At 40.4% G+C, this 17,111-nt stretch overlaps 1 protein-coding gene across 1 annotated transcript in view; it reads right to left on the bottom strand.

Annotated features, from left to right (window-relative positions):
* DNAH5 (dynein axonemal heavy chain 5) overlaps positions 1-16,478 on the bottom strand; it is a 152,280-nt gene extending 135,802 nt beyond the window's left edge. Inside the window, exon 1 of the mRNA XM_075744824.1 lies at positions 16,326-16,478. Within this exon, the coding sequence (XP_075600939.1) occupies positions 16,326-16,478 (153 nt within the window). The remainder of the gene's footprint in view (positions 1-16,325) is intronic.
* Positions 16,479-17,111: the final 633 nt, after the last annotated feature.

Genomic DNA, 17,111 nt, shown 5'->3' on the forward strand with positions numbered 1-17,111 from the left:
GAGGTTGCCTTTTACTATGGGTAATGACAGTAGTTAGCTACCATCTAGTGGTTAAAAGCCGACAGTGTACATTACTTTCATGTTGGTTTTCACAAGACTACAAAATACAGTCTATATAAAATTTGGCAATTGAAATTGTCCTTTATGGAGATGATCACTTACAAATCACGGATGAAAATCTACACTGAACAGAAGTGGAGGAATTTAAAGAAAAGCATATCATGTTCTGCTGCATTCTCTCTCATACAACTGCAGCAATAACAACCAAAGCCGAGTGGACTTTCTTACCTTGAGCTGCTTTCAAAGTCAAACGACACTGAGACTTTAATAAAAGCAAGGATTTTTAACTGCTTTGCTGAGAAAAACTAAAACTTCAACATATTTAGTTATTTCCTATGCTAGTAGACATTTGGGTTGCTTGTCATTACCAAAAATGCTTTTTGTCTTAAACACCTGAGTGTACAATTTGTCAGCCACCTAATGTCTTACCTCAGTTCAAACAAATGAACAAAAAAAAAAAACCTCATATCTAAAAAATACAACTTCTCTTCATCTTACTTCTTTGATGAGGTAACAGATACGACCAAGATTTTAACCTGTAAAAATGTCATCTTGCTGCCCAGCAAGCCTTTTATGGTGAAAGATAGTACTACTTAAAGAATTAACACACCATGTAGGAAGTCCTACTGTAATTCCCTGCTCTGCTTTAGGCAAGATATCTGTTCTCCAGGCTCTGCTTACCTTTTTGCTAAGAAACTAAAATTTAAAGATAAAACACTGAATATATTCGATACACAATCAGCCTTCTCTTTACCAAGACAGACAGGATGTGTGGGTCTTGTCAAACAAAGAGACATTGACATATCGAGGACAGATAATTTCACTTCAAGTAACTATGCAAGAAATACATTTTTCCATTTTAAGGAACTACAGAATCTGACACCTTCTCTGCCCTTTTCCAGTACCAATTAGGTGGACATTGTGCTCATCAGCTTCAGTTGGAGTAAGGATCAAAGGCAAAAATACACTGCCTCGGGTTCTTCAAGCGTCCCCAACACCGCTCAGTTTTTCCCGGCAGTGCAGATTAAAGAGTGTGATAAAATCTCAACATGCGATTGAAGACTAGAAGGGAAACAAGATCCGGATTCACTGGAAACTAGGGACAATCCTGAAATGAAAGGAAAGGTTTTAGAAGAAACAAGGAAGGTAAACTTTGTGGCTTTTACTATTAAAAAAGATCAGAGGAGTGGTTTTAAACCTAGCCTGAGGAAAAACTATTAGGCCACACCACAAACCATAGCAAAAGGCTGGAACAGATACTGTCCCTTTGAACAGGGTGGAAGGAAATAGAAAAAACAGAACAAGTGCATACCTGCTTCCACCTAAGCAGGAGAAGTCCTAGAAACAAAGCTGGGGGAACTAGGGTGCTATCTTTGAACAAAGACATTGCTATAACAACAGCAGTAGAAACTCAGCATGAGGAAGGTATCATTGGTACCTTGTGCAAAGTATTTAGTTTACTATACAGGAAACATGGAAAACACTGTAAAAGAGCTCGCTGTTCAAACAACATAGCAAGTCAACCAGAGCCCAATGGAATAAAGTTTCAGTCAAGACAGATACAGCGTATGGTATCACTGACTGTCTGATTAGGATGGAAGTATTGACTGTGACGTGCTGACAGTGATGAAAGGGGCCCCCATGGCAGGGAAGAGTATCAGCAAGACATCTCAGCTGTCCCCATGTACGCTAGGGAAATATCATCTCAGATTGTGATGCTGATACTAAATTTTTTAGACATTATTAACAGTCATAGAAAGTTTATCATAAAAAAAAAATGCAAGAGGGCAAGTGACTCCTACCTTGGTCTCTGAAAGGGCACAATATCAGGTTCAAAATGTTAGCGTTAGAGAAAATAAAATAAATTCAACAACCTCATAGCACTAACAAAAGTTAAAAAAAAAATGCCATGCATTTGAATGCTACTTCAAATTGAGGAACCACTAAAAGTGAGGAGGTAAAAAGAAGCAGTCAAAAGAACAGAATCCTTGCAAACATCATGCAAACTATTTAAGAACACCGTACTGGAAACGCAGAGCAACTGCACAGCTTCTACCAAGAAAGACTTGAGAAAAAGCATAAGTCCGCCAGCATAGCTAAACAGTAGAGTAAAAGCAAGAAGGCATCCTCCAAAAAGCTGGAATAACAAACATATGGAAAAAATCCAGATTAATTAAACCCCAACAGCATACACAGAGATGCAGTAAGGCAAGGTGAAGCTGTCTGAATAACAGCTAATAAGAGATACAAAGTGCTGACAATGATATTCCTTTCACAGTGCATCACAGAAGTAGGAAACTTCTCAGAATGTCTTTAAAAAAATCATAATATTGCATGAATATAGTAGAAGATTACTAAATTTGTATACATTTTGCTGCAGAAGACTTCAATGTTTCCTTCATATGAACCTCCCACTGAAATAGCAACAAATTAAAGCTCAGAAGATGAGTTTATAAGCTGACAAAAAAAAAATTTTAAACAAAATCAATGGTAAGTAATGCATCAGTTGGCTAGTCACTGAAAAATTCTAAAGGAACTCGAAGACAAAAGAGCAAAACCGCTTAATGTGACATGTACTCTGCATCAATATCAGAGGACTGGTCACTGACTTGTAAAATGCACGCTTTCAGGGCTAGCTGAACAAGAAACAACTGATGAGGAAGCCTGACTAGGTAAAATAACAGGGAATATAATAAAGAATAGAATTAAGGGGCAGCTCAAATAATTTCCCAAGGAAAAGTCAGCAAGGTTTTTGTGAAAGAAACACTCATCATGAACTGCTGAGGTTCACCAAAGGGGTTAATAAGCATTAGTGTAAAGAAAATTGATCTACGTGACCTTGATTTGCAAAAAGCTTTCCAAAAAGATCCATTGTCAAATGCTTTTAGAAGAATCATAAGGGAAATGACCCTTCAGAGATAAAGAACATGATTAAACACTGGTAAGGAGAGGATAGCTATAAAATGAATAGTTATTCTTACAGCAACTGGTCAACAGTGGAGATCTCCAGGCATCTGCACATAGTCAGGTGGAAAAGGGAAAAGCCGTGAGAGTGACAAAGTCTACAAACATCACTAAGTTTTCAAGGTAACAAGGATGCCCGCAAAGAATTATAGTTGCTCAGTCTTGGAAGGTTCTCTGTGTATGAATATTCAGTGTAGGCAAATGGAACAAGAACAACGCTAATCCTGATTTCACATATAAACTGATGGTCTCTGAGCTGATCGTTACAACCAGGAAGTCTACTTCTACCTTAGTAAGCAACTGGCTAACATTGAGAAATTAGTGATCATCCTGGAAAAGGGCTTGTTAACAGATACAGGACATCGCATGAACTGAAAACCAGGCCCCAGACTGTCCGCTAAGAAATAAGGTAGACAACTGGCAGACAACTGCTCACTTTTTAAATAATAACTAGCAAAAAAGGCAAGATTTTTCTTCATCATCTTATCTCACTCACTGAACATGTTTACTCCACCATCACACAACTACTAGGCCTGGGACAAGGAAACTGCAAGACGTAAACCATCCTCTCTGGTTTCAATAAAGTGTGAAACAGCATCAGTCTCAATGCAAAACTTCATCCTGAAGCTCTACAGCCTCCCTAGCTTGTCTGGACTTCTCTTCTTTGAGAGGAGCAGTTAAGCATACATTCAACAGAGGTCTGGAACCAACCCCAAATTTTGGACCTATTCTTCACGTTCACATAGTTGGATCAGTTTACCACATAAAGGTTCATTAGTTGGTTAGCATTTCATGAGAATGTGTTTCTATCCCTTTTCTTCCTCATACCGCTCCCTCAGAGGGAAAACATCTCTGAACTCCTTATCCTCTTATTCCCACATTTCTGAAGCAGAAATACAGGCCTTCAGTATAAAACAGGTAGCCAAATCCAAGGTTTCTTATGGAAAAGGATCCAAGACTTGGACTTCTCTTCTTAGAAGAGTTCTTGAGGATTACTTCCCTTGGAAGTAATGTTTACAAATTAACAATTCAGGCTTGAGGACTTTTCAAACTACCATAGATTACATTTCAAATATAAATGCAGTGGCACCTACTTTTCTCTGTCACTGCAAAAGTTCCTGGTAGTCTATGTCAAAAAAGGGGATACAGCAAGTCGTTGGTTATAGTTAGAAAAATCTCTAACAGACAATATTTGATACGTATATATGTAACATACACCCCAGCCATTCCTACAGCAAAGTAGCTCACAGGTTCCTGTGACAGAGACAACACTGATACCATCTGCAATGAAAGAGCAAACGATGGTATTCAGTAGCTGTTGTCTAGCGTTAAACAATTAAAAGATTTTCTTTACAAGTTAACGCATGGCAAACAAAGCATCGCTGTAATAACAGTTCATGGACTAATTACCTGTTTGCTCATTTAACCTTAGAAATAAAGTTTTTCTTCCCTGCAGACCCCACCAGGAAGCTCAGGTAGGGTATTTTTATTCATTAACTTGGCAGCATATTTTTGAATTCAGCATTTTTATGATTAAATCAGAACTCCTTTAGTATTAAGTGATGGATTTTAAAAGTGAACTCTAAACTCAAAAGATTCACACTCATCCAACCCCATAGTTTTTCATTAATTGGTGCTAATTTATACCTCAAAAGTTCAAGGAGCAGTTCTTAAGAGATTTCACTGGTGTGTTGTTTTTCTTAGACAAATGCAGAGTCTGGCTCAGAACCATCGTCTCAGCAGTCAGCAGGGCAGGCTAAATGGCTGTTTTCTTTCTGTACTGTCAAAAGGGAATACATCCCATGTCATATTGCATATTAACCCAAAGCTTACTCAGAGCAGTCATGAAGTTTAAGTTGTTCTTTAGCTCCAGTTAGATATAAACCCTTGCTTTGGTTTAGTGTTATTACCACTCCCTTTACAATGAAACGATCGAGCCTACTATGGCCAAATATCTCTACATATTAGTAAAGAAATACTAGTCGAAACATAAATTGACTTGAAAACTGTCACATCCCTGCGAGACCTAAATTAGAACACAGCTTAACTTCCTTTCCAGTTGCCTATGTGTTGTGTTGGTGTTTCATCAAACTGCAGTTAAGTCCCCTGTCCAAGGAAAAAAATCCCAATTCTTGCAGTTCCATGCAAGAAATCCAAGCCACCTGCCTGCTAAAATGCTGCACTGCAGGTATTCTATCACAGACTTCAAGGGTTTGAATTCATACTGAGCAAGTTAACCATGCCTCCCGATCACTATGTATACTTCACAGTAAAAATGCAGCTGACGTTCCTTTTGACCCTTAAGACAGGGATTCACTCACCTGTTTTACAAAGGGCCTAACATTATGTCTATTCTTAGTACAAGCAGTCATGCCTGCACAGCAGGGTAACTAGCACTACCAGAACACCAGATCCAAACAGCGACACTGAAAGCATGTCGGCCATCAAATATGAGGGTTTATAACAAATCAGGCTTGTGCTCTGACCTACCTTTCCAGAACTGCAACTAACCCGTTCAATCCATTCAAGATTCCAAGTTATGCTCTTTTACTGCCTCAGTGGGTCACACTGTTATCTTATTAGTAACTGCCTCCAGATTTAAAAAAAAAAAACAAAAACAAAAAAAAAAACCACCAACCACAACCCTGTCATGCTTGAATCAACAAAGTACCTGGTTCTGCCTTACCATTTGCTATCTATGCAGCTACTAGAAGCTGCTAAATCAGAATTCTGCAACGGCAGAAATAGCCAAGATAGAAACTTTTCAAAGAAATAGTGATGTAAGAAGCTTGCCAGCAATCACAACAGAGGACATAAGTCCTGGAACAGATAATATTGGAAGAGTGGGGGGATGTGTTTTCTATCTTAATTGTTCTGCAAGGCTTTTCATATCTAGATGAAGAAAAGACATATTCATACATTTGATTTCAAAACCATCACAAGATTACTTTTAATAAGCTGATCTCTGGTAATTAGCTGGCTGTAAAAAGGCTGCATAGTCACATGTACATTTTATAGCATCTTGAGTGCTTTTGCTTGATACTGAAGTCCCCAGACTTTGGCCATTTGCATTAGATACAGACCTTTCACAGATAATTTCCTGCAGCTTGGTTATGTCTCTTGATGGAGCAAGAAGCAATCTGTCCACTTAGCTCAGTACAAATGCACTAGCATTGAGTGCAATTATATCATCTCTCGTCAGACTACATGTTCTGTATTACAAACACCCATTCATTTTTCTATTGAATTGGTGTTTTCTTCACTATTAAGACAGCAAAACCTCCAAAAGTCAAGGCAAATATTTCCACGTCAGAAGGCATTTAAGAAAATATTATTTTTAATTGGTTGTAAACATCTGCTGTGTTCCATGTTCACAAGCATGGAGGTAGGATTAATATGTGGTGTTATGACTATCCAGATTGTCTAAGAAGGAATGACAGTGTTGAAATCCAAACATTGAATTCTTGTATTCATCAAGCGGTCTCAGTACAGTTACCTTAATCTTTACACCAACATTTAGAGGTACACCATTACTTTGCAATCCCTGAGGACTCCTGCTCCAGGAGGGGGTGAAAATTAGGTTTATTTCAACTACTGTGATAAGAGTTCAGCAATAAGAAGAAAAAATGAACATTGCATGAACCTGTCTGTAATCTGTACAGTGATAAGTACTATACAAGTTGGACCAAGATGGCAAAATTTATGTTGAGAATTACTGTATCAGTGATTGCTACATTATACAGCACCTGAAAGATACGCCTCTATTCCTAATACAGTCTAAGCTTACTTTCTTTCTGCAGGAACCTCCTTTAGACACACTATTCATCACTATTTCACTGTAAGAATTGACCATCTCACTCTGAGACGCACATTATCCTGCAGACAAGTTAGTATATCATAATAAAGGTTGTAATCCTTATCCATCCTAGAACTAAAACTTCAACCTCTTAATCAGAACAACAGCTGAAGTTGTGATATCGCATTTCGAAAGACTGCATTATCTTACGCCATGTGGGGTTAACAATTTGATGCTAATAGAAGATGTTGCTGTATATTTTCTAGAAAGCCATGAAACATTTCCTTTCTCTTATCTGCAGAATATCAGTACAGTAAATGAAGCATTTAGCTTCAAGAAAAAACACAAATATTATTTTTCTTGTAAAGAGTTGCTAATTACCTGTGTAGCATGCAGTGCTAAGCCAAGCAGTGTTTCCATTCCATCTGCTTCATGTTTGGAAGTTACGGACTCTCCAATAGGCTCTAAACAGGCCGTGCCAACCTGAACAATTGTGCCTTACAGAAACGTTGCTTTTGCTTTTCTGTTTTCAAGGCCTTTCAGAGCTGTCCAGAGAAACAGCGCATCAACTTTACAGTCAAGAGCTGAAGAACTGTTACAGCTTTGTTTTGCATCATACCTCTGTTCCGCAACTTTTCAAATATTTTACAGTCTAAACAACATTAGCCACCTTTTGTAGCTCTTGAGCATGCTGCATTGTGGAATGCGAGTCCTCATCATCATCCGAGAAGGGTCTCCAAGACTTACCATTGGATCACTAGTTAAAACTTCTCTCTTTCATTAAGTCTAAGACAACACCAAGTCTAACAAATATAGAAGATTCCAAGAGACAAGTGTCTAAATTTACAACATTTCCATTTCAGGTAAATTAGATGAGGAAATACAAATTTGTGAAAAACGCAACTTTTTTGCTGAAGTTAACGCTATAAAGATCAAAAAATGTATTTGTACAGATTAGCGTATATCCCATAATAAATAGACTTAACTTCCAGATTGTTGCCATTAAATTTGGGAGGATGATAGCTTCCTCTACTGATGCAGCCTGTCAAGATATAATTGACATAAATTTGCCAGATCACCGTGGCAAGCTGGGCAAACTGACTATTTGTGTCATTTTATCTCTTTTTGAGGTAGAAAATACTCTCATAGGTATTAACTGCTCCCTACAGGCTGCTTTGTTACCCTTTTGAGTGAAGACAGTGATGTAGTGGTTCGTATTTTCTGTTCTACTGCTCTTTATTTACTTTACCTGGAAGGGGATTCAGCAGCATAAGCTTTAAAGATTCACACCTGATTTTTTGCTAATATGCAAACCACCTAACATAATAAGTAAATCAATAAATAAAAGCTTGATTGTACTAACCTGGGATGTTTCTAGGTAGGTTAGTATTAATAACAGAGTGTCCATTTGGAGAATCTGTTTTCCATGGAATAATCAACAAAAAGGCTTATCAATTAAAAACTCACATTTTGGTCTATTAATGGCAATCACACAAAACCATCTGGTTCAGGCCCTGCAAGTTGCTCCATGGCCCAAATCTATCTTAGGCTTAGTTGCCAGCACCAGAAGCGTAGCTGGATCCACACAGAGGCAAGTAAAATGGTTCCAGTGATGGAATTTCTATGTCCCTTCTAATAAGTAGTATTAACATTTTGAAGTTTTTGATTACTTGTGCTGAATTCAGGCTTTTTCCCTACACGTGTTTAGCTTTACTTTTGTACTGCCATCAACAGCTATTACGGTTGTTCAGACACAACTGAACTAAATTGCTCCAAAACTTCTTAAAACTCCACACACAGCTGTACTGAGCTCACAAGAGTAACTCATCTGGCCTATGGGTCATGCAAAAATCGCATCTGATGCTGCAGATACAGATGCTAGCTATGCAGCTAAGACATGCTGTACTCATATGGGGTAAGTTATAGAATGGGAATCATTTAGGTTGGAAAAGACCTCTAAGATCATCAAGTCCAACCGTAAACCATACAGCAATCAGGATGCAAATAACCTGCGCGCAGCATATCTATACCATTACAGAGTTCAAGAAAAAGGCATTTACATTGCACTCTATCACTCCATTATAAGCAAAACATTCAATTAAAACAGTCCAGTAAGCTATGCTGAGCTTGGTGTTTTCTTTCCAGTCACTTGGAAGTTACTTAAACCTCCAGCTGCCCTGTGGATCATTCCTACTAATAATAGTTTGAGATGGGCCTACCAGTCCATCTTTGAAAAGAGCTATATGCATTAGCTAAAAATAGAAGTTTCATGGCAATTCTTCCACAGTAACTCAGAAAGAGCTATTTGTTCAGCTGCATTACTAGCTCATGTAAGTCTTTAGTTTGAAAACATTGCAAGTAAGTATCTTCCTTGTTTCCTCTCCCTCCCCATAATTTACTAATACATGCACAATTAAAGGAAATTAACTCTTTCAACACATACATTTCAAAATGTAGAAAGTCATGGGGGGGGAGTGGGGGGTTTTATTTAATGAGGTTATGACTATCTTAACTAACATTTACTTCCAAGTAGACTTTAGGAAAGTCTTACTCATTTTTCAGTCTATACATTTGGAGTTATTTACCACCAACCAAGATTCCATTTAATGCAACTTTTATCTATTCATTTCCATACAATTTGAGAAAAATTCAATGCAATAGAACTGTAACAACTAGGTATATTTAATCTAAGTTACCCAGTTCTTCAACTAATAACAAAAAGCACCCTCTTGGCAAGTTTTAGTAGTAGCAGCTATGGCATGAAAATCATAACACTTACCAACCAGCCAACATAGTAGTGTCTGCTTTCACACCTTTCCTCTGGAGAAATAAAAAGGTAATAATCACAGGCCATAGATTCGTATTTCTTTTCTGCAGTGTAATTCTTCCCCCCCCCCTCCATCCTCTGCTCGGTGAAATTTTTGTCTTTGGTTCTTTCTGAAACCAGTCATCTTCTAAGAAGGCACTTCTTGCTCTAAGCCTGTGGAAGTTTATATATTGATTAACCAAAGATTTAGATTACTATTTTAACTGCACCTTAGAAGCTGTTCCCTAACACACCATTGTATCAAGATTCCTCTTTTACTTAGCACTTCCAGTGCCTTTTCTGAGTCTGTTCCTATGACTGCTATGCAGCAATTCAGGGCAGGGGGAAGTTAAATGTTAAGTCCCATTATTCACATTTTCCTCAAACTTTAAAAGGACTCTCTTAATTGAATACTCTTATAACAGCGCTCCTGAGAAAACAAAGTAAGACTCCAAAAGCTTTTCCCTGAAGTTACTGCATTGTCTGCAGGCAGCTAAACCAACACTCACGAAACCCCAGCTCCTCCGCTTTTAACAGGAGTTCCCTCTCCAACACAGTTAAATAATTGTCCAGAGTTGCCATTGTCTGGGAGGGAGATACAATAACCCCACCACACATAAAGTGAAGCTCACCTTTCTCTTAAGGCTGTAACAATCCATTGATGTATTTCAGTAGATTTAAACTTCAGCTTTTAAATGTCAACAAATCTAAAAACCTCTTGCTGCATGGTGCCTGTAGGTGCTTTCATCTCATTAATGCTCAAGGCCTACATGCTTGCAGCTTTGTAACCTTGTACCCAAACTGCTAGGTGCTGTTTTCCAGAGCCTTTGTAGCAAGTTTTGGGGTTTTTTTTTTTCCTCCTCCTTTACTGCTCTTGTGCTGTTATTGCCATGGGCCTCACACCTGCAAACCCCAACATTGCTGTTATGGTGCTTCTTATGGGAAACCATTCCCACCAGCGTAAGGATCACCCTTCCTCGCTTTCTCCTTTCTTTGCCTTTTGTATTTCAAGATTTTAGTTTACATTGGAGAAAACCAAATGCATAACCATAATGCATAACAAAGTAGAAAATAGTCACAGAGATGCTTGATAAATAGTACTGGATGACATACGTACACAGACATTCAACCACAAACATGCAACATTCGCATTTGATTAGCATACTCCAATCAGCAGTAACATTGTCTAGGGAGTTCAAACAGGTCCCAAGGAACGGCAGGGCAGAGAGTAATCATCAGCCTCATCTTCATCATTGCCACATGCTGCACTGGAGGCACAGACAGGCCAGCAGAAGAAGGTGCTCAGCTGGGACCCATCAGCCAAAACCAGGACACTGCTCTACCTGACCCAAGGGAAGAACACACTCTCTCCCTCCCCCTCACTCTCCCACCCTTCTGTTGTTGTTTATTCCCCCCCAAAAAAATATCTGCACCACTAGAGGCAATGTATGTCATCAGCTACAAATCCTGCTAATAAATCCTTGCGGATATGAACTTCTTGCTTGTACATCCTTTGTACAACACTCTAAAAATTTATAGAAAATTTTAAAAAGAGTAAATGCAATGATTTAATTCAGAGGAGTTCTGTGTTTCTTGACGTAATTTATAGTAATAAACAATTCACCACACTTATGCATTTCTCTTGAAAGGGTCAAAGACTTTGAAAACAGAAAACAATTCAGAGCAGGAAGAAGTTGAGTTTTATTTCCTTTTCAAACTAGTCATCTTCAGAAATACTCATGCGAAATCCTGACTTCCACATTTTCCTGTCTTAAAATGTGCCAAATAAACTTCATAAAAGGCAGAATTTGTGTTATTTTCCCCATGTTGGAGATGTAAAATAGTTTTGGTATATAAATTTTTAGTTATTCATTGGTGGTGAAATTGAAACTGCACCTTATTCCTTCCAGCTTCTGGCACCTGATCACACATTCAATTTATGCTCTCCCTTAACAGTTGTAGCTTGCATACTCCACCCACTGTTATCTGCTAAATAAAGCACTTTTTTCCTATAGTAAAAGTCTGATGGTTCTTCAAATTTGCTGTGTTCATCTGCGCTATGAAAAAACTCAGTGCATTATTTTTTTTAATAAATTATTACCCAATATGCTACGGTTCAAGTCACATATTTCAGCTTCTCCTGTGTTCTGCTAATAAAAGTAAAATCATTTAAGTTACTCTAAAAATTGCAGTTTAGACCATTCTTCAATCTGCCAGAACAACTCTATTGGGTTGATGGGTGCAAGGCACAGGAACAACAGTATGGGAACCATGAGAGAAAAACTGTTGTGGTATATGGATTAGAAGACAGAACTCAACATTCAATATCATGAAGGATTTATTGCTTCAGGAAACTGAAGTTTCTAATATTCTTTATACCACATACTGATATATTATTTTTCATCATGATACTTTAGCAATGTCTTCAGCTTGTCTAGGAGTCCTGAACACCTCCAACACCTTCACAGAGGGCACCTCCCTTCTGTCTCTTCAGCCACGCAGGAAAGACAGCTCCAATGGACAACTCGTTTGAGTACAAATGGAGTAAGTACTTAAGGGCAAAGCTGTACCCAAAATATTCAGGAAATAAAGAGGGGTTGTATTTTTTTGTCCTGAAAGAGCCCCCAAGAAATCTTCTGTAACTCAGCCTGCCCTTCTTTAGCCTAGAAGACGTAAGTAATACCAAGTGCCTTTCTCTGCATTTAGCCTTTTTGTTCACTTTTAATCCGTTAATCCTAATACCCTTCGATCCACTTGGTATCCCAGAAACACAACAGCATGTGAGCGAGCCATGCTGTTATTTCCCAGAACTGTTGGTGTTACCGTGCCTGGGCTTGTTGTGCAGTTAAACTGGACCAGCTGCAGCCCTTCAGCATCAGTAGTCTGACCCCACGGAGCCAGAAGACATCCAGCACTGTCCCCTGCCCCACTGTTCTTCCCTAGGTCCTCGCCCCAACACCTTTCAGGTATTTTAAAAATCTACTCAGAAACCTTGGAACAGAAACAGAACTGTATTTGTCAACAACCCTTTACGTAAGTTTGGCATTACAAATTTCAAAATTACATAAACAAACGCCAAAACTATTCAACTCCACAGAAGTGGCAATAACACAAAGCTAGAAGTTTTCCTGGGCTTTCAGGGCTGTACGTGGGCACCCCATGCCTACGTGGCACACCTTCCAACTGTGCCAGAGAGGAACTTCTTGGTGATAAACGAGACCTTTCTGGAAACAGCACCACTGCTACTGCCTGCGTATGTGTACGTACGTCCACACACAGACACACGGTAGAAAGCTGGAATTGTTGCTGAGCAACCGGAGCCGCGTGAGGGCTGCTTCCTCGGCTGCCCATCTCTCCCCTTCACATTCGGAGTGGAGGAGGCTGGATAAGATGCAAGATACCCTGTAGCTGCCGGCCTTATTAAACCTCTTTCTGCTTCTGTGGTACGTGCCTGTTATTTGTCATGGAGTGTTATCATTCTTGATATCAATACTTGGAGTACAACACATTGTCTGATCTAGATTAAGCGACACAAGGTCTTCCCTACTTGTAAATCCTCTGAATATTCAATGATGACATACTCCTTCATTACCAGTCACAGTTCTTTGGAAATAAGTCCTGTGTCTACTAAGCATTTACAAATACATTATCTGGCTACTGAAAACTGAAATCACTAGGGACCTGTGACATTATTTTAATCAGTCACAGCACAATTGTGACTAAGAAGAATCCTTCTTACCCATACAAACATCTTATGTCATGCTTTGCCCAATTATATTTAGCAAATGCAATCCATATTGATATATTGCTCAACTGTCACCACCTTCCTAACAAGACAGCATACTTGGCTTTTTGTTTTCTTTTGATTAGAAATGCCTGTTAGAAAATTAACAAAATCTACCCCTAGTTCTTATGCTACTGCATCGGTTCCTCTTTCCATTGCTGTGCATTCTTTTAACTTCTTGTATCCTATCCCAGTATCCTACTGATGATGAACACAAAAAGCAGCTTTTCCTGTCTTCCAGCAGGTTAGCTATCATTAGCCATTGTTAAGATTACTTCAGCCATCTTATACCAAAGGAACAGCTGTCCCATGCAAACTGCTGCTTTCACATTTAGTAACTGTATCCAATAGTTTGTTTTTTAATCTGATCAAAGATATCCAATCATTGCTCAAAAAGAATACAAGCAGTAAAGTCAGAAAATGTCTCTCTTCTTCATCTTTTCATCCACTTTTTCTTTCCAGTTCCCACATCTTAAACCATCTCTCCTCACAACTTTGCATGCTTCCTCAGAAAGACACAAATTATGCAGCTTTCTGCTCCTGTTCATTTCGATGTACATTGCTGAACGCAGGATTTTTCTTAGCAATGACTTGCTGGGTTATAACCGCTGTAACACGCGTACGTGAATTCAGTGACTCACAGCAACCTGCCTCTGGCAGATACTGAACCCATGGCCTCTTCTCTATTTTGTTTGTTTCAGAACAGAAATACAAATAAAGTTTAGGGATCATTTCCTATCAGGACAATACCAAAATTATGGCATATAGAATTAGGCTGAAATTTTATCTTTTATTAGGAAGGAGAAGATTTTATTTCTTTCAATAAAGTTATTGCCAAACAGTTGTCATGGTCTTAAACATTTTCCCTTATTTTCAGTCGTACATCAAATGCTTCCCCCTGTTTACACTACACCGGGTATTGAACAATTCTTAGTGTCCTAATTTTGTTTTCCTGGGAAAGTGCCAATACCAGAGAGGTGTTCATTACATCTCCCATTATTATTTTACAAATCCACTGTACATCCACTGGGGAGGCAGTGGAAAAGGAATCTTTCTTTCCACATATGGTGCCTGAACATCTCCAAATTTAAGGTACAAGTAAAAAAGTTAACAATTATTATGTTGGTTTGCTTAATAAAAACTCCCATTAAGGCAGGTCTTCCTGCACAAGAGTAACACTGCTTTCTTGTCCTCTGTGGTTACACTGTGAATTGCTCAAGCGTGGAAGGAATCCTCCTTCATCTCTACCTTCCTCCACCCTATTCACTGCAAAATATAGGCTGCTAAAACTTAGGAGGATCTTTTGGTCACTGGGAAGTTACATCATCAAGTCACTTTCCAGAAAAGAGACAAAACAAGACACATATACTTACCACGATGGACTTAATTCCCAAGTTGCACAAGAGGAAAAGTTTCCAGCCCACGAAGGTGTTAAATGACAAATATAATCAAACTATACACTTTAAAAAAAAAAAAGTTCTGACTATTTAATCTCACAGTCACACATCTATGAAAGGAAAAGGAAGCAATCAAGTTCTCAACTGAATAATGCTGTGATCAAAATTTAAATGAATGGTAATAAAGTCATAATGGCTTCATTTTTATCCTTAGCTCCACATATCAACTAATTAATTCTATTTTCTTCATTAATCTCTTATAAACCAATGTCTTTTTATGAAAGCTTAGGATATTCTAGATGAATTTACCACAGCATCAGGCTGATTCTCTTGACTTGAAAGTTTCATGTTTCAGAAGGACAAGCCTCGTGGTAAACAAGTTACTCTTACAAGAGATAGACGCAATAACTTGTTGAGCCCAAAGTGGTTTTGGGATGTATCCTGGAAACAACCGCAAAAGTTAAGAGTGAGGTGCATTTGTATTGCTTTAACGTCATGGAAATCTCATGGAATCCATCCATCCCTAGGATCTACTAACTACATGCTCCTTCCAGGAAAAAGGTAATCAAGTCCATTCATAGTAAAAGCCGACACTGCTTTCTTGCTTTTAGGTACATTGAGGACAAAAAAAGGGAAAACAAATAGTTTACAAGCAAATAGTTTCATTAAGTGTTGAAAAAGTGCATTTTGACTCAACAAAACTCGTAATAAAATAATTATCAGAGTAGAGCTGAAAGCAACAGACTTCCAGTGTGAAGCAGGAAAGAGGATTTGTCAGTGCACGTTATGTTATTCCTCTTCTTCTACGGCGGGTCTCAAGAGCATCCTCTGCCACTGCTATGGGAAGAAGAACCTTAAGTGTTTTCATACCTCAGGTCTTGCCACAAGATAAGTAATTAACATGAGAAACAGCTGCCCTCCAAATAAAGATACAACACATATTTTGTTATGAACACCAGAAGTTGGTGAATTTCATCCCAGCTAAAAATACCTTCTCAGAGGAGGCGACAGGGGAAATTACTCCTCATCATCTTCTTTTATCAAACCTATGTAGGCATCCCAGAAAAACAGAGATAACCAGAAACCGCCGTGCCATGCAAAACAAGTACATACGTGCAACGACCTCTGAACGCGGTTCCTTGCGGGACGCCTCGTCCCACAAAAATCTTAGGGGGAAAAAGTGACCAAAGAAAGAGCCGCTCTAAAACTTCATTTTCCACGTAGACTCCAAACGCTAGGAAATTCGTTCCACCCGCACGACCTCCCCTAAACACGAATTCCCCCCTCCCAGGCCGCCCTCAGACACCGCAGCCGCCTCTCCCAGGCTCTCGGCCGGCCGGGCCGGCAGAAGGGCAGGGCGGAGCCGCCGGGAGGGCTCCGAGGGGAGCGGGCGCCGGTGCGGCCTGCCCCGGGGTGCCGGGCCACGGCCGCGCTCTCTTTCCCGCTTGAGTTTTTTTGTGGGTTTGTTTGCCACAGCCGGCCGGGCCGGCCCCGCAGCGCTGCCCCCCCCCGCCGCACCTGCATTTCCTTGCCGCTCTCTGGCGGGGCCAGGGGCTGCCCCGGCCCGTCGCGGCAGCGGCGGCCCGAACCGGTGAGGGACTGCGCCCTGGCGCCGGGGCAGGCGGGAGCAGAGACGGCCGGGCCCTGCCGCTGCCCCGCCGCTGCTTCCATCGCCCGGTGCCGTTGCCATGGCGAGGGGCTCCCGCCGCCGCCCCCTGCCGACCCCGCCGCTGGGCTGTTGTTTTGTTAACTTCCCTTCCCGGCCCGCCGTCAGCATCGGCTTCCCATGAAACCTTCCAGCACCTGAAGGGGCCTACAGGAAAGCTGGAGAGGGACTGTTTATCAGGGAGTGTAGTGACAGGACAAGGGGTAATGGGTTTAAGCTGAAGGAGGGTCGATTTAGATCAGATGTGAGAAAGAAATTCTTTATGATGAGGGTGGTGAGGCACTGGAACAGGTTGCCCAGAGAGGTTGTGGCTGCCCCCTCCCTGGAAGTGTTCAAGGCCAGGTTGGATGGGGCTTTGGGCAACGTGGTCTAGTGGAGGGTGTCCCTGCCCATGGCAGGGGGGTTGGAACTAGATGGTCTTTGAGGTCCCTTCCAACCCAAACCATTCTATGACTCTATGAAACCCAGCGGCCAGTCGGGTCCGGGAAACAGCCGCGACTGCTGCTAGAGAGGGATCGGCATCACAGTCTCCTGCCGCACAGAGCAAAACGGGGGCTAAACCCACAGCGACGCAAACCTTCCCCCCCGGGGGGGGCTGTGCAGACCCGCGGGGGCACCCAGCCCTGCCGCAGCCGGGT

The sequence above is a fragment of the Balearica regulorum genome, chromosome 2, assembly GCF_011004875.1.
Source record: "Balearica regulorum gibbericeps isolate bBalReg1 chromosome 2, bBalReg1.pri, whole genome shotgun sequence".
Taxonomy (NCBI): Eukaryota; Metazoa; Chordata; class Aves; order Gruiformes; family Gruidae; genus Balearica; species Balearica regulorum.